General features: G+C 44.5%; 1 protein-coding gene across 1 annotated transcript in view; it reads right to left on the bottom strand.

Annotated features, from left to right (window-relative positions):
• Positions 1 to 18,672, bottom strand: part of GPR107 (G protein-coupled receptor 107) — a 202,503-nt gene that overhangs the window by 155,153 nt on the left and 28,678 nt on the right. The window contains exon 9 of the mRNA XM_069237052.1: positions 13,879 to 14,012. Coding sequence (XP_069093153.1) covers positions 13,879 to 14,012 — 134 coding nt within the window. The remainder of the gene's footprint in view (positions 1 to 13,878; positions 14,013 to 18,672) is intronic.

The raw sequence follows: 18,672 nt of genomic DNA, 5'->3' as shown, positions 1-18,672 counted from the left end.
TATAAATTATTGATTGATTGATTGGTAGCACACTCTCCTGGCTCAATCTGGAATCAGAAGAATGAATTGGGCCTGATCTTCAGGACTTTGGGCAGGAGAGGTAGAGATGGGAAGGCATACAGGAGTCCCAAGCTCCAAAGCAGGTGAACGGCATCTCTCAGAGAGAACTGTTTTGGGAACTCAAACGTGCAAAAGTTTGGACACTGCATGTTCTTGGTGGTGGCAAAAACCAGAGTCAGGGTCTTCCACATTGTTCGAAGATGCCCTTTGCACTGCTCAGTGAAACGCCATTCGTGATCCATTAGGGAAGGTAGACTTAAGTAGCAGTGCCACACAGCAGTGGTATTGTCCGTGAGAACCCTCACCCTTTCCCCCTTGATGGATGGGAGGAAGGCTTTTGTAATGAAGTCTAAGACCAAGGATCAATTTGTCTAGAAAGGAGCATGCGGAAAGGCTCACCCTGTAAAAGTCTATCACTGGCATCTGTTTGTGGCAGTCCTCCCAGGGCTTAAACCCTGTAGTTTTAGGGGGGGAAACATGTTCAATTCACACTGGAATTTTTCTTTTTTTGACAAACGTTCGTCATCTGACAGAAGCGAGCTCTGGATTTGCGCTGTGGAAAGAAAGGAACTGACTGCCGCAGAGAGGTGGTGGTATATTATGGCAAAGACGCAACTTCTGGGGAGGGATGGACTCAACGCAGAGCCGTACGATGCCACCTAATGCGAGGGAGCTCCTGAGAAAAATGCAAGGATCGAGTCTTGTGCCTGGGGACAGACACAAGGTGAGGAGTCTGCAGTTAGAAGTATCCATCTGAAAACATGCCCAGAGGATTCGACATATCCAAACTGTCAGCAGTCCTAACAGCACCCAGAAACCGCATTACCAAAATCACCCAGATGAAAAACGTTACTTACCTTCGAGAATAGTCTTTCTGGTGGATACACTACCAGAGGCACTGGCTCATTCTCTCAGCAGAAGCCTAACCTCTACTCCAGGCTCCACGCAGCCGGCATCCACGGAAAGGCCCTACAATGGATACGCTTCTTCCTTTCTGGCCGAACACAGAGTCAGACTCCTGCCTTACCGGTCAGAACCACGGAGATCAGCTGCGGAGTTCCACAGGGCTCCTCCCTGAGCCCCACACTCTTCAACATATACATGGTCCCTCTCACATCCATCGTCAGGGACCACGGACTAAACTGTCTCCTACACGGACGATACTCAGCTGATCATCTCACGGACCGAAAACCTCACTACTGCCAAGAAGAAGTTGCACATTTGGATAAAAGCCGTCGCCGCCTGGTTGGAGGACAGCTGCCTCATGCTCAACTCTGACAAGACCGTGATCCACATCCTGTGACAATCCACATAAGCCTGGGATGACTCCTGGTGGCCATCGATCCTCGGCACCCCAACAAACCCTGCACGTAACCTCGGCATCATCCTTGACTCATCGCTCACCATGACCCGCAAAGTCAACTCAGTCACATCCTCCTGCTTTCACACACTCTGACTTCTCCGGAAGATCTACAAATGGATATCAAAGGACTTCCACATAACCGTAACCTATGCCCTGGTTACCAGCAGACTCGACTATGGCAATGCCCTCTACACCGGTACCACCCAGAAGAACCTCAAGAAGTTACAGCACATCCAAAACGCCTCTCACAGACTCATCCTGGACATTCCCTGCTGCAAACATATCTCCAGTAACATAACAGATCTCCACTGGCTCACTATCGAGAAAAGAATTAACTTCAAGTTCATCGTCCACGTTTACAAGGCCCTCCACGACCTAGGACCCGCCTACCTCAATCACCACATCACCTTCTACTCCCCACCAGACCTCTCTGCTCAACAAGCACTAGCCACTGTACTATGCATAAGAAAGGCTTCGGCTGGTAGAAGATTCTTCACCTACCTCGTGGCAAAGAGCTGGCACACCCTGTCCCTGCACCTCAGGCAGTCACCATCGCTACCCTAATTGAGGAAGGACCATAAAACCTGGCTCTTCAACTGAAGCTCACAGGACAAACCCCCTTAGTGCCCTGAAACCCTTACGGGTGAGTAGTTGTGCTTTATCAACCCTGATTTGATTTTGACATAGCACCCAACCAGGCGCCCTCATTTCAGTTCCTTGTCTTCTTTCTGGGTCCTTAGAGCCAGAAATACAGAAAGGACAATCAGTCTGAAGCAGTCCAAACATCTTGTTTGGAAACTTTTTAATGTGGCCTAGGACAAAGGATCAATTTGCCTAGAAAGAGGCGTCAAAAGTGGGCAAATGGTCAATGCTTTCAACTCACTAACGCGCCCCACTGCGGTAAAGGGCACTTTGTTTTGAAAACCAACAGGCATAACTGGCCACTATGAAGTGGCTCAAAAGACGTATCCATCATAAAAGTCAAAACCAGGTTTAAGTCCCAATAGGGCATTACACAGGAAGATGGTCAGTCCTTTCAAGAATCTCATCATGATCAGCGATTTAAAAAGGGATGGCTGGCCTGGAAGGCAGAAAAATTCCAACAAGCCAGCAATACATCCCTTGACTGTGACCACTGCACAGCACTTCTGGGCTAAACAGAGCGAAACTGAGGACCCGACAGGCTCTTTTTCAAAGGGTCTACATTCTGTTCCACACACCAAGCAACACATTTGTTCCATCTAGTACAATAGACAGATTCTGCAGAGGAGCAGACAAAATAACATCGACCACCTCGAGAGGCAGCCGGGAGGAGCTTAAGAGTACCTGCTCAATCACCATGCTTGAAGATGGAGGCTCTGAAGATTGGGGTGCAGAGCCTACCCCTCCGATTGTTAAAGAAGTCTGGCCTGAGAGGTAGTCTGAGCAGGGGACACAGGCAGTGACTAAGGAAATCTGTGTACAAAACCCTTCTAGACAAGTCTGAAGCAATAAGAATGTTATTGGCCTAGTCTTGGCAGATTGTCCCCAGAACCCGAGGAATCAAGGGTATGGGAGGCCACAGAGTGACAATGATCTAACTGAGGGGCGTCCCACAGGACAAAGATGGACTGGACCACTCTGGGTAGAAATGCCAACAGTGATCAGAAAGATAACACCAACTGATACTGTCGGCCCTGGTGTTCACCAAGCCGCCCAGATGACTGGCAGTTAGCCAAAGTCCATGCTAGTGGTACAAAGCCCAGGCCTGGATGCTTCCGTAGACAGAAGGCTAGGCTCCTTCCTGTTTGTTGACAAACCACATCGTGGTCGTATTGTTCTCCCAGAAAAGGATGGACCAACCATGAAAGAAATGCAGGCATGCTTTCAGGCCTAGGCCTTGATCCTCTGAGGGGAGGGGACGCTTGCAAAGGTGTTATGCCTAGTAATACCCCTATGAGCAGGAGGGGCTCAGGGGGCTCTATGTGGGACTTGGGTACATTGATTAAAAAAAAGTCCAAGTTGAACATCAGGGAAGCTGATCGCTGCAGATGATGCAACACTACACCAAACCAGTTTGAGGAGCCAATCATTGTACGGAATACAGATAATTACCTGATCAGGGGAGCTGCCATCTCATTGGAGAAGATCAGAGGTTCAGCAGTCTAAACAGGTGGACTGAAACCTGGCAATACGCAACCCTGAGCCAGAGACAGAATCTAGGACTGCTCCTTGTAGAGGTAAAAGTTCAAGAGCCTCATGTCTAGGATCGAATCTAGGAAATATAAGTAATACCACTGCACAATCCCTCCGCCCCCCCCCCCCCCCCCCCCCCACCAAAAGAAATCTCTTACCTTCAGTAACAATATTTCCAGTGGATACATAATCTCTCTGCTGATTCTGCAGACTAGTCCCAAACGATGGCTCTTCAGCGCCATCATGTGGCATGGAACGATGTGGTTCCAGCCATGACTGCACTTGCAGACTTGTCAACACCAGGGTGCATCAGGCGCCAACCAGCACGATGGTGTCTGTTCCTAAACTTTTTCTATGCCCCAGCAAGGTGCGTGGAGACGAACACAGAGTTACAACTGTGACAAACATAAAACATGATATGCTTGCATACCTTGGGGTCTTGTTAGTCACTGCAATAACTCCTCGGGGAAACCAAGAGCAACCGCAGTGACAAATACAAAACATAATATGTATGAATACCTTGGGGTCTTGTTAGTCCCTGCACTAACTCCGCAGGGCAGGAGGGAGGTTAGCGAGAATTCGGTGGGAAGATAATGTATCCATCAGAAGAAAAAAAAACTTTATTTGCGATGAAAGCATCGGTTCATAGCATGAATTCTGCAGATCCAGATGCTTGATCTACTCTTCCGACCTAGTGCTGGGCTCAGACATTACAACTTCGTTTCTTTCAAAGAAACTTCAAATCACTGGATGATGTATGACTCATCTCTTATTCCACAATGGGCCTGGGCACCAACTCTACCTTAGATTTATTTTCGCTCAGCGGGTGAAAGAGGAGTAGAGCGTAGTGGAGTACACATGTACCCTGTGTGCATAGTTAGTTGGTAACTGATGTGTATTGTAAGAAAGCATGTACCTTCAATGCCACCTTCCGGGGAGAAGGGAAGGATGCATATGAATCTACAGCACTACGAGCACAAGAATACAGGGTAAGCAACATTTTCCATTCACAGCATGTGTGGCTGTAGATACACGCTTTGCATTGAAAGTGAAGTGGTTCCCTTTGAGCAGTGGATAGCAGGCAGATGATGCAGATGTTTGAAACAAGGTCCTTATAACCATCTCGCCAACAGCAGATTGTTGACGAGCTAATATGTCCGCACAGTAATGCTTTGTGGTGTTGACGAAGTAGCTGACTTGCAAGATATACGCTAATGGGATGTTACCTAAGAAAGCTACAGTGGCTTTATTTTTACATGTAGACTATGCTTTGGAAGGCATGTGGAGTGCACACTTAGCTTTGGCATAGAAACTTTGTGTGCATTTGACACTCCATCTTCCTTTGCCTTCGTTAGAACTAGGGTGACCCTTGTTAGATTTAGCCAATGCAACAAAAATGTGTTTCGTTTTGTGAAAAGGCTCAGTCATGTTAATAATATATGGGTACAACTTAGCTCTGTGTGCTACTGAATCAAGTTGTGGAAAGGACACAGGCAGCTCAAAAGTCTGGTTAATGTGAAAGGGGGAGATTACCTAAGGTAAGAACTTTGGATTGATTCCAAAGACTACTCTGTACATGGAGGACATTGTTTAATTGTAAGATAGTGTAACTCGCTGATGAACCTGAGAGAAGTTTCAGTTACAAGAACCTTCCATGAATGAAAGAAACCAAGTTGCATCAGTGAAGAGGTTCAAAAGGGAGCCCCCATGAGTCTTGAGACGACCACACTGAGGTTCCAAACCAGTGCTGGAGGCTTTCTTGGCAGTATTATTCTTTGAGTCACTCCATGAACGCCTTCAACGAATTTTAAAAAGGAATGGATGTTTCCTGTTCTACATGTATGCGACAATGACCGCTAAATGGAGATGTATAAAGGTGTATTCTAGATCTGCCTTTTGGAAGGTGTATAAGTTAGGAAGTTATATCCTGAACTTTAACTTTGAAAGGGTCTAGTTGCTTAGCGTTGCAGTAGTGGACAACGGTTTTCCACTTAACTGCACAGCATGGATTAGTAATAGGCCTGTGTGTCTCAGGCAAGATGGTCATACACTCCTCCAGGAGGTTTAGCTATCCATCCTCTATGGCCTCAGGTATCAGATTGCTAGGTTGAATTATTTGGGGCTCTGGGAGCCTGATTTGGCTGTGTGCAAAGTTTTGTCTTATCAGAAAGTCATTATGTGGACGTGGACTGATTGATATCTTCAGAAGCACTGAGGACCAGGGCTGTGTGGCTCAAGTTTGGGCCACTAGGATGATGGCCATGGATACCTGCCACATGTTTCTCAGCACATATGGAAGGATTAGGAGAGGCAGAAAAGCATAGGCAAAAATCCCTGACCAGTTCACCTATAGTGCATTACCCATGAACTGTGCGTGTGGCTATCTGGGGGCAGAATAAGCGCATTCTGCATTTTTCTGAGGTGCAAAATAGGCTGACGTATCTGTGGTCGACCTGTGGGTGGAGTTTCCTTACCAAGAGTTGTTGATGTATCCTGCTCAACAGGTCTGCAGTCGTCATTGACCCCAGACGTTGTTCTGTCAGGGGATTAATGTTGTAGAGGTCTAGTGCAGACAGCAGGGAGTTGGGCGGGAGGGGTTAGCAAGTGCCTGTATGCTGTATTTTGCAGTCACGTTGCCTAAACTTACAAGTGTGAACTTGCCCCAGACAAGTGAACAGAAGGCTCTAGATAGTTGATGTGTCTCAGTTGATGAAGATGGGTTCAGGTGCCTTGGATGGACATCATTCACAGAGATGCCCACTACCCAGTGAGCGATGCACCAGTGGTAATGATAAACTACGTGAGAGGGACTAAGAAAAGGTTACATAGCAAAAGGCTGTTGCTCTTCTGACACTGCAGAAAGCAATGCATGGTTGGAGGAAAATGCCCTCCTTGGCATGGTTACCCACTAACTTTTTGCCTTTGCTAATTCTAGTTATGACTGAAAGTGTGCTGGGACCCTGCTAACCAGGCCCCAGCACCAGTGTTCTTTCCCTAAACTGTACCTTTGTCTCCACAACTGGCACAGCCCTGGCACACAGATAGGTCCCATGTAACTGGTACCCCTGGTACCAAGGGCCCTGTAGCCAAGGAAGGTCTCTAAGGGCTGCAGCATGTTTTATGCCACCCTGGGGAACCCTCACTCAGCATAAGCACACTGCCCAGCTTGTGTGTGCTGATGGGGAGAAAATGACTAAGTTGACATGGCACTCACCTCAGAGTGCCATGCCAACCTCACACTGCCTGTGGCATAGGTAAGTCACCCCTCTAGCAGGCCTTACAGCCCTAAGGCAGGGTGCACTATACCACAGGTGAGGGCATAGCTGCATGGGAACTATGCCCCTACAGTGTCTAAGCAAAATCTTAGACATTGTAAGTGCAGGGTAGCCATAAAGAGTATATGGTCTGGGAGTTTGTCAAACACGAACTCCACAGTTCCATAATGGCTACACTGAAATCTGAGAAGTTTGGTATCAAACTTCTCAGCACAATAAATCCACACTGATGCCAGTGTGGGATTTATTGAGAAATGCACACAGAGGGCATCTTAGAGATACCCCCTGCACACCAGCCCAACTACTAGTGCTAGGCTGACCAGTTTCATGTTGTTGGCCACATGGGGAGAGTGCCTTTGTCACGCTGTGGCCAGGGACAAAGCCTGTACTGGGTGGAGGTGCTTCTCACCTCCCCCTGCAGGAACTGTAACACCTGGCGGTGAGCCTCAAAGGCTCACCCCCTTTGTTACAGTGCCCCAGGGCATCCCAGCTAGTGGAGATGCCCGCCCATCCGGCCACTGCCCCCACTTTTGGCGACAAGGCTGGAGGAGATAGTGAGAAAACAAGGAGGAGTCACCGTCCAGCCAGGACAGCCCCTAAGGTGTCCTGAGCGGAGGTGACCCCTGCCTTAGGAAATCCTCCATCTTGCTTTGGAGGATTCCCCCCCAATGGGATTAGGGATGTGCCCCCTCCCCACAGGGAGGAGGCACAAGGAGGGTGTAGTCACCCTCAGGGACAGTAGCCATTGGCTACTGCCCTCCAGCCCTAAACACCCCCCTAAATTGAGTATTTAGGGGCGACCCTGAACCCAGGAAAACAGATTTGCGGACGACATGAGCAAGAAGGACTGCTGACCTGAAAAGCCCCGCAGAGACGACTGAGACAACAAGTGACTTGGCCCCAGCCCTACCGGCCTGTCTCCAGACTCAAAGAACCTGCAACAGCGACGCATCCAGCAGGACCAGCGACCTCTGCCGACTCAGGTTGCCCTGCAACCCAAAGGACCAAGAAACTCCTGAGGACAGCGGCTCTCTCTAACAACCAAGAAGCAACCAACTTTAAAGGGACTCCTGCCTCACTCTGGAAGCGTGAGTCCCCAACACTCTATGCCCGACGCCCCCGGCTCTTGTCCAGAAGAACCAACACTGCAGAGGGGACCCCCAGGCGACTCCAACAACGTGGAAACCCTGAACCAACCTCCCTACACCCCCACAGCAACGCCTGCAGAGAGAATCCAGAGGCTCCCCCTGACCGCGACTGCCTGGTAACAAAGAACCCGACGCCTGGAAGAAGCACAGCACCCGTTGCTCCCAGGCCCGAGAGAAACCAACTACTGGTGCAGAAGTGACCAGCAGGCGGCCCTCATCCTTGCCCAGTCAGTGTCTCTCCATTTATTTCTATCTAAAGCCCACTGCACCCAGCCGCCCCTGTGCCCCTGAGGGTGTATTTTGTGTGCCTGTTTGTGACCCCCCCCCCCCTGCTCTACAAAACCCACCCTGGTCTGCTCCCCGGGGACACAGGTACTTACCTGCCAGCAGACTGGAACTGGAACACCCCTGGTCTCCATAGGCACCTATGTTATTTGGGCCCTACTTTGACCTGTGCACCTGACCTTCCCTGTGTTGCTGGGTGTTTGGAGTTGACTTGAACCCCCAACGGTGGGCTGCCTATGCCCTGGAGACTTAACTTGTAAGTGCTTTACTTACCTGAGAAACTAACCTGTACTTACCTCCCCCAGGAACTGTTGATTTTTGCAGTGTCCACTTTTAAAATAGCTTATTACCATTTTTGCCAAAACTGTGTACGTTAATGTTTTAATTCAAAGTTCAATATTTACCTATGCCAAATACCTTACAATTTATGTACTTACCTGAATTCTGAATCTTGTGGTTCTAAAATAAATTAAGAAAATAATACTTTTCTATATAAAAACCTATTGGCCTGGAGTTAAGTATGTGAGTGTGCGTTCTCATTTATTGCCTGTGTGTGTACAACAAATGCTTAACACTGCCCTCTGATAAGCCTAGTGCTCGACCACACTACCACAAAATAGAGCATTAGTATTATCTACGTTTGCCAGTATCAACCTCTAAGGGGAACCCTTGGACTCTGTGCACACATCTCTCACTTTGAGATAGTATATGCAGATTCATCTTCCTACAGACCTGAAGAGAGTAAAGCGGTTTGAAGTCTCTCAAGCTTGCACAAGAGGTGTTGCGTGGTTTTTGAGAGGGATGTGTTGGTGAAATCAGGGAGTCCTAGCTCGGGGGGAGAGGCACCTCTGCCAGAGCAGCCGCTGCCATTGTCGCCATTACTGCTGTAGCCTCTCCTGCAGTGTCCTTTGTCTGGCTGAGGAGATTCACACTCAACATTACCTTTCCATTGCCACCGTTTCCTCCCACTTGTACCCATCATACTTAACAGCCCCAATGAACTGGCCGTTCGCCACTGTGACTGCACAAACCTCGACACGCCCACCGTCAGAACCCAGAGGCTTGCTCTCAGCATCTGCTGCCTGGCACAAACCCGCTTCCTTGCTGCATCAATCACTAAGGAGTTGGGGAAGATTTGTCTTCTGATGTAAATAAAAATAAATGTAAAAAAAAAATTAAAAAAAAAAAAGCTGTTTGGGAAAGGCATTTTTTCAACTCTTAGCGTGATGACTTTGGCGCTGACCAAGTCCCCAAAATTGTCTGGAGGCGAATTAAACATGCCCTTAAAAAAAATGTAAAGAATTGGTCAATGGAAAGAACTGGCCAGTTTAGTCTTTGACAGTTTCCACCAAAAAGTCGCCATCATCCTGTAGGACATGCATGTCTACTTTATGGTGGCAGGTGGCTCCCTGAATCAATGCACGATATGGTCAGAGGGAGGTGGCTTACTCGGATATAGCTCAAGGACAGGATCATCTGGCTCGGCAATGAACTTATCCCAGGGATTACGCCCATCCAAATCTCCCACCCAGCAGGTAAGGCAAATGGGTCTACCTCCCCATAATGTGTACATGGGTCGGAGAAGGAAAGAATTGACCTCTCAGGAGATTCTGGAGGATGCGGAGTGGGGCGGCAAGTATGGTCGTGGTGAAGGTGGCAGTGTTGGACAAGGAAGTGGTGGTGAGTAACTGGGTGTAAGAGGCAGTGACGGAGGGCTTGTAGCTTTATCTTGATGTCTCTTAGACACTGGGGACCATGGACTGTAAAGCCTCAGTTCTACCTCAAAGGTGAATCTCCATTTCTTTGGATCTGGAGAAAGGGAGATCGAACACTTCTCTGGGGGTGGGTCCACCACAATTTTCCCAGTTTCTGGTTAGATGAACAGGTGGTTTTACCTGGCACAGAGTTCCTGTGCTAGTCTTTTGAAAATGGGTGACCTCAGCATCGAATTTGCCTGCGGCTGCAGCTTGGTTTGGGTAGTACTCTTGATTCCAATTCCGGCTTTGAACGGGGAAGAGTCAGTGCCCTTCGAGTACGATGAGAATGGTGGCTCGAACTCTTTGGTCAGGATCTTGCTCAGCTTTGAAGCGTTTTCTTGTACTGGAGGCTGAGGCAGTACACTTACATAAAGTGTAAGGGTGTTTGGGTATGCAAGACCTTGACCCAACGGCTGACTCCTGATAACCACTCCTGAATCCGGTGTCTTCATCTTTGGCCCTAATCTCGATGCAGGTGGTGTTCCCTCTTGCCCTTCTCCCTTAAAGGAACTCAAGGGCAGAGACTTGGACAGGGCGTCAGTTGGGTTACCAGTGGGCCATGCTTCCCCTTCCTGGATGTTGAGTGGGTCCTGTTAGCTTAAAATGTCAGGAGTTTCGTCGGATGACTGTTGTTGCATCTTTAGGCGGACCCAACGCCTTTCCCTTCTGTACCTCAAGGGGGTTTCATGCAACGGAAGTTGAGGCAAAAGTAACAGTACGACTAGTTATGGTCGGAGAAGAGGCAGAAGTTGTGCTGAAAGATTGTTCTTTAGTTGCCGGTGTTGTGGACTAGAGCAGTAAGGCCCGAGAAAGCCACAAAGAATGCATCAATATCAGAGGCATTACTGAGCAAGTCCGAAAAGGATGGTGGAGAAAAAAAAAACAACGTAACATCGGTGCCCCTGTGCATTGTGGACTAAGGGAGGAGTCACACAACATCCTGTGACTTAAAGCTTCTTAGAAGAAAAACAGGTTGGTCATGGCCAAGATTGTATGGCAGGAGTATGCAATGCATGAGTATCTACAGCCACATATGCTACAAATATACTGGTACCAAAGGTAAGTATCTTTTTCTTCTGTAATATAAGGAATCTTACCCAAGATTCCTTATATTACAAATGAATCCCAAAGCAGTGCCTTCTTGGTAGGTGAGGTTGTGCCAGTTAACCAAACAGTCATACAACACACCCCAGGCAAAATACCAGTCACTGTGCGCCTGAGACGTGAGGCAGTAGTGCTTGGCAAAAGTATACAAAGATGGCCGTCGATAATATAAGTCTGCTAAGAGGCCTTTTTTGGAAAGAGAACTGGAGACAGCCATAGCTTTTGAGCAGGAGGCACTAATGCCCTCCGAAGGGTCCATCTTGGGCATGCCATGGCAGATCTTGATATATAAGATAACTAAGTGCAAAACAGTGCACTTGGTCACTGCCCTGCCCTTCTTAGCTCCGGCAAAGATCACAAAGAAAGGCTGGGCCACACAGAACACAAAAGACCCGAGTTAGGAGGATGGGCAGGAGCAAAGGACAAACTTAACCAGGTAGAAAACTGTGAAAGATAGGCAAACTAATAAAAGAACCTGCCCTAGGGACTCCGCTTTCACCAGCCAGACTGCAAGTGGGGAAATACATGGACTCCTGACCATCGTAGCGAACCACAGCAATTGCCAGCACTTTTGTAAAGATGCAATGGTAGACCCTAACACAGGGAGCTGGGATTTATCCATAACCTTCAGATGTCTGAAAGAGGGAATACTCAAAGGGTGGAAATAAGTACCCTGAAAATCTAGGGAGGCAATCGAGTTCCGAACATTCACTGGCTGAGGGACAGCGTCTTGTACAGCAGAGTTAAAAAGCACAAGAGGCAAAGATCTAGGTTGGGTCTCAGACCTCCTCCTTTTTGTGGACCAGTAAGTAAAAGGGAAGAGAATTTCATGCCTCTTTCCTCTACAGGAACCGCACCTCAATGACGCCCTTGCTGAACAGGGAAAGAGTGACTGCCTCCAAAATTGAGACATGTGGCGAGTTACAGTACTTTAGGTAACTATAACTGAATTTCAGTGGTTTTATTTTAGTTTAAAATATTATGTTAAAACTGACAATTTCACTTAACTATAGTGTCACTTTAATTTTTGTTTTTTAGTGCGATATAATAACAGAAGCACAGTCTTCGGATTGCATGATGTAGGCAGCTCTACCAGCTTTAACAGTGACCCCGTAAAACCCCTTATAGAGAAGCCACTGTATGTGAAGACCACATTGACACCATACGCTCACAATTCAGTTTTCTTTGGGAAGATGGTGATCGCAGCACACCAAATCTTTACCGATACCATTATTAGAAGAAAAAGGCCGGTTTTCTTAATATCAAGGAGAGCATCTCAGACGTTCCTCAAGGCTCCCTACTGTCCCCACTGCCTTTCCAAATTATATATACACATACACATATTCCTAGGCTTGACCTTTACAACCATTTTAATGAATAGAATACCTAGATCCTAGCACAAATACCAAGCAATCATTATGATTTTGAGACCTTTTTAACATACAAACAAGTTTGAACCTTGGATGTCCAACAGTTGACTAATAAAAATGAAGCAAAAACAGACCTACTTATTTTTTGGGACGCTGTCCATCTTGATTGTCTACTCTCAGAAGCCAACGTTTTGAAATTCAAACATGGGAGTATATACATCACATCTCTTTCAATCCCCAGGCAACCATTTCTCTCAGCTGCACAGGGCACTATATATATATAACCTGAAGTAACAAACATCTTGGTGCTTTGGGCGCAAAACACTGCGCCTAGAAGGAAAGAGTAGATTAACTCTTCTATTCAACAGTGGCTTGGTGCCACCCATGCTGTAAGACTTGACTCACTGTGGCAAGGGAGTCTCAGAAACAGGTGAGAGCATGTTCTCCATAGAGCACTCTGCTTCCCAGGTGGTTCACTCCCTAGTTGGATCGTGACAACAAGATCTGGTTAGAACAAGATGTCTGGTACGGGGATGGTGGGATAAGAAAAAAGGGACAAGGAAGAAATGTTCTTGTAGCCAGATGTTTCCATCTTCCAGGTGTTTACCCCCCCCATTCATTTAGAATCAGTGTGGGTGACCTTCCTCTGGGTGAGTCCCTGGCTACCTGTGCACACCCAGTGGCCAAGACCCTGCTCCCACCTACTGACTTCTCCCAGACTATGGAACTCAACATGTCTTTAGGCATAAATGCACCCTTTCTCTGAAGGCAAGCCACACAGTACCCAGAGAAGCATTATGCTGAGGTCAACATAGAGGACGCAGACCTGCATAAGATGACCACACCTCAAGCTTGAGGCACTGAGTTTATGCAGACCAGCTGTGATAAAGAGCTGAAAGCATGAAATACATGGCTTAAAGCCAGAGCACTGAGGCCTGAGCTACACAACTTTAAAGAAAACTAGTCTAAAGGGAAGAGCAGCACAAAAATATCCAAATGTATCAGGGTTAGGACTCTTGTAAGACATTTGCTGAGCATGAGAGAAGAGGATAATCAACCACACCTTTCATCGGAAAAGAGAACTGCCAAAGGTACACATCGGTACATAGATTTGGGAATCTGGGTGCATAAGCTACAAAAAAGGAGTACGTGCAGGTAAGCAAAGTTCTATATTAACAGCTTTAGAAGTAATTTCCGGTCACATCAGCCCGATCACTAGGTGACAGAGATACCCAAAGATTGAAAGACAGAGCCAGCCAGGACACAACAGTACCATGCGTGGAAGGAAGCTTGCTACCAGTGGACGAAATGATAATCACAGAATGAAGGTTGGAGAAATACCTGCGTGACCGAAGGATGTGAACCCACACGATGCCCGACAACAGAAAGAAGACTGCCATGGAGATGTAGAGCTTAGGAAGTGGTATCTCACCGGCAGACAGAAAGCTCTCAGGATTCTTCTCAATGATCTCAATCTGTAAAAGAAAGCAATCTTCACACACAAGGAGCAGGACACACACCCAGGGAAGCGCCTTCAACCCTTTCACTTCTGCCTCTGCCTCTACCAAAAGCCACAGAATCTTAAATCGTCATGGAAGCACATGTATATATGACATGCCAGATAGGGCAGGCTAGAAAAATCATAAAAATGTTACTAGACCTGCAGGTCGAGTAACTTAAATAATCTACTCGACCTAACTGTAATGTACTTGAGCTGTAAACAGGTCTCAAATCGAGTGATCCTAAGCAAATAGTTCACAGAGTTGCCTATTTCTTAATTCTCACATGATTGCACCTTCAAATATGAGCTCAGCATTTCTGCAGTACAAAAAAACCTCGTTTGATTAAGTAGACTAAAGTTTGCTGCATGCATCACAAGAATCTAGCCCACATGCCCAAGAGGTCTAGCCCACATAACCTAGGACTTCTTTTAGTTTACTAACATTGCCATCAGGGCAGGAGTGTTTCTCAGTTTGTTTAAACACTCAACTTTAATAAATATATATATAAATATATAAAAGAAATGTCCAAAAACCTCTCCACTAACTTGCAGCTTTACTGATATGATATATAGTGTATTAACAATCTGTGAAAATTGGGTTTCAGAAAATATATCTTTTGCACATCAACACGTAAAGTATTCTGATTTGTTTTCATCCTATTCAAATATTTTTTCATCACACAGAGATATAAAAAAGGGCTTTCATAACTGCTGAAATATATTTTGAAATGTATGCACAGTTGCCTTTGTCATTTAAATGTTGTGTTAGGAAAAACCTGACACCCTATAGCCTTTTATTTTACATTCTAAGAAGAAGGTCACACAGTTCACCTTACAAAGTCCTGGAACTCTGCAGTCAGAAGGAAAATTAATTGTAAGAAAAACTGAATTTTTACCTCTGCCTGTCTGTGAACACAGAGCACATGTGATGTGAGAACAAGAATTAAAGGCATATTTTATTGCCCCTCCCCTTTTCAACTGAACTGAACACCTTTTCAGTGTCAACTTGCCAGAAGGGACGATTAAGTATTGAAAATAGCTCGGCCTGATCAAATAATACTCGCCAATGCGAGTGGTCGAGTGGATTTATTCGAGCCCTGTAGGGCCTCAGTGCCTTGCGGCCAACTCTCGCTGTGTGCAGCCTTAAAGGAAGTTCATAGTGTGAGCCAGCTCCCACTGTGTACAGCCTTACAGACAGCTCACAGTCATAGAGCCAGCTCAGCTCTTGCTGTGTTAGTCAAGTTTGTTTATATGCCAATCAGGCAACACAAACATTACAAAATAAATAAATCATCAATTTAAAAACATAATTTTTAAGTCCCTTATTACTTAGACTTTTCTCCATATTTAAAAAAGATACCCACTTGCTACATAACACATTTTTCACATTTCATCATAATTAAAAGCAAGTCATTAAATCGTTGTATCAGTAAACTTGTAAAACCTGGAAGCAATAGTTCCTAACGGGCCATTGTAATTTATGAACAAAACATAATTAAATGCAATAAGAGCTTAAATACAAAAAGGGCATTTTGGCTGAGCGTGCATTATATTAGTATTATCAATTGTTTACATTTTGCACTTAACGTGTGGAGGGCACTTGAGCCAGTTTTAAAATTTACCTCCTGTTTCCCTCGATTAGAGGTGCTTTAGATGATATTGCAACTGGCCCATCTGTTTTGTGTTGACTATGTGAGCGTAACATGACAATTACGTACAAGCTTGGAGGTCTCATTCTTCTCGCTCATACATTACCAGTTTTTTTTTTTTTTTTTTTATAAATTTCCTCTGGCCTACAGTGGATTTGAGATTAGAACGTTCAATATCACATGGCTGTAAACTCAAAAAGAGTGTTTTGAATTTATAACACCATTGCATTTTATTGGTAGTACACATTCTTTAATCATGTGGCTCAGGGTGTCCCTCTCTTGCTCCGACAATACAATGCCAGTAATTTAATATTCTTTAATAGCACTTAAATGTTACACTTGTCATGCCCAGTTCAAGTCTCAATGCACAAGTTCCTCGCAGGAGGCCAATTTGAAGCTTCCAGCAACTAATTTCAGTAGTCTGAATTTTAGAAAATTCGCACTGCAGCAGATCTCACATCCGTGAGCAACAGAGTTACGCTTTTCTAATTATAAGTCTTCTTTAGGACCCCCACTGACCTATGTCCCAACTTATAATAGGCTTCTAATGACTACCAAACCTGCCTTGACTCACTACAATAGACTCTAGACGTCTCTGAACACTGACACCCATCTTTCTTTCCCAAGTCTTATTTGACTTTTTGGTAATATTGGTGTCGAGTCCACCCATTCTTTCCGATGATGTAATAAATGCTTTGCATAGATCTTCACAGAAATAGCAATCGGTGATATCATGCGATAATTCTCAGGCCCAGTTTAATCTCCTTCCTTTGTAAATTGTGACTTTTGCACGCATACTCTCCTCTAGTCCGGGTTTTTAATAGACAACATTACAACTTTTATATAAAGTTGTACTACTCAAGTACATAGATTAGACTTAACTTTCAACATACTTACTGAAGCCCATCAGATCCTCGCACCTTTTACGTTTTTAAGAATGAAAATATTTCCTCTGTTTCTTTTGTTAGTAGCAGAAGTAATTTCCTCAACTATTTCTTCGTTATTTTCTTTATCACTGGACTCAAGACCATTAATGTTAAAATGTAACTGGTTAGACTTTAAACTACATAAATCGCCTAATGTATTTGTCCAGAGACCCATTGTCTACAGTGTTAGCTTCAATTTTTTTTCTACTTCCTAAAGTATTTCCTATCACTACCCAGAATCGCTTGGTTAATTATTATTATTTTTTTAATCCCAAGTCCACTTATCACGTCGGTCTACTTTTTTTTTTTTCTTCCTATACTGTTTTCAGACTTTATTTATAAGAGAGTCCCTTTCACTTTTCTCTAGTTTGAATGCTTCTCGGCTATGTTTATTCAGGTTACTCTTGCTAACTGCATTGGCGTAAGCCATCTGTTTGGTTTTCTCTTGATTTTCCAGGTAATTGTTTTTCTTTTTTGAGGACATTCGTATTTCTTTTATGAAGTTATTGCAGGTTTCTAGTATCTCCGTGCAGATTTAAATCGTTCTAACTCCGGTTATTTCAACATATACTCAAAGGGAGGATATTTTTGTGGGAGCAACCAGATTATCTTTGCATAGTTTTTTTTTTTTTTAATTCAGCAATTATTCATTTTGACATTTCTCATACTTTACTGCTTCAATCCAGTGTAGTGCGTATGATAACTACCCAAAAAGTTACCCACTTTATTTCCACTATAAGTTTGAAATGCCGTCAGGTGGTCATTACCATCAAAGTGGAATCTTACCATTATTATGAGTGTTTTGGGCTGGGTGATCAATATCCACTCTCTCATTTATAATACTGAGATGAAAGCTTTGGCAAATTGTCACTAGCTTTTATCATCTTACATTTGATTTAGACTTTTGTATGACTTGGGTAGGAATATCCAGAACTTCCTGAAAGTCTTTTTGAAAATGTATTCTCTTTGTGTTTAACCCCCTCAAAATTACAACCAGAAACCTGCAATATTTTCTTTTTATTGCCTCTATTAGCTATTCATTTAGTTAATATTTTTAAATAATGATCATATTGGTGACTTGGTGGAATGTTAATATTTGTTAATATTAGTTCCACCAAGGGTTTATGCCCAACACAAATTTGACTATTTAATTTTACAGGAACTAACCTCATTCCACCCAATGATTGACTTGATCTCCCCGTCTGTGCTTTGATGATGTTCTCCTTTTTGATAGTCAGGACTGCTCACAACATTTGGCGTTCAATTAAACAATTCCATACACCCAATAGTTCTTAAATTCCACATTTTCTGTTTCTTGCATTTTTTGCAAAGTGATTATTAGCATTTGCTTTTCTGTCATTTAAAACTAATAGCTCATTCGGTCTAAAACCTGCAATGTTCCAGGGCATTTATTACAAAGAAGTCATACCAGAGTTCTTCGATCCATTTACAATCATACTCATCTGTTTTACTGAGCTTTGATTTCTCTTCAGTATAGATTAGTCTCTTCGATCATCTTCTTGCTATAAATATTCTTGGGTCCATACATTCTTTGGACAAAGTGTAGTCTTCATTATTGCTACTACTTTCATATCATCACATATTTAATTTTCTTTGAGTAGTCCGTTACATACGTCATAATCCAAACTTCTTTTTTTGTCAACTACTTTCAATATTTTGTCTACGTCATAATTCCATTGTTCCAGATTAGACTAAAATCCTCTCCCTTTGGTCAATGAGTATGTTTCAGCAGTTTTATGCTCTATTCCGATCCTATTAGAATTTGGAGATTTTTTTTGGCGAGAGGATTGATCTGTAATATATTTACTTTCTAAATCTTTTCTGTTTTCAAGAGAAACACGATTAAAAGGTAGGACTTGTCCTTTTTGTGCTATTTCCCATTTCCTACTTTTCTTGGTTGTTTTATCCATAATGGTGTCTTCCTCTACATCTCCTTTCTTACTATATTCTTCAACCATTTCCTTATGCATTACATTGTTATTTCAGAAATCATATATGGAATCTTTTGCAACCGTACGTATCAATGATTTATCATCAT

Source organism: Pleurodeles waltl, chromosome 6, assembly GCF_031143425.1.
Source record: "Pleurodeles waltl isolate 20211129_DDA chromosome 6, aPleWal1.hap1.20221129, whole genome shotgun sequence".
Taxonomy (NCBI): Eukaryota; Metazoa; Chordata; class Amphibia; order Caudata; family Salamandridae; genus Pleurodeles; species Pleurodeles waltl.
Note: the sequence above shows the minus strand (reverse complement) of the source record. Positions and strands in the feature narration are given on the sequence as shown.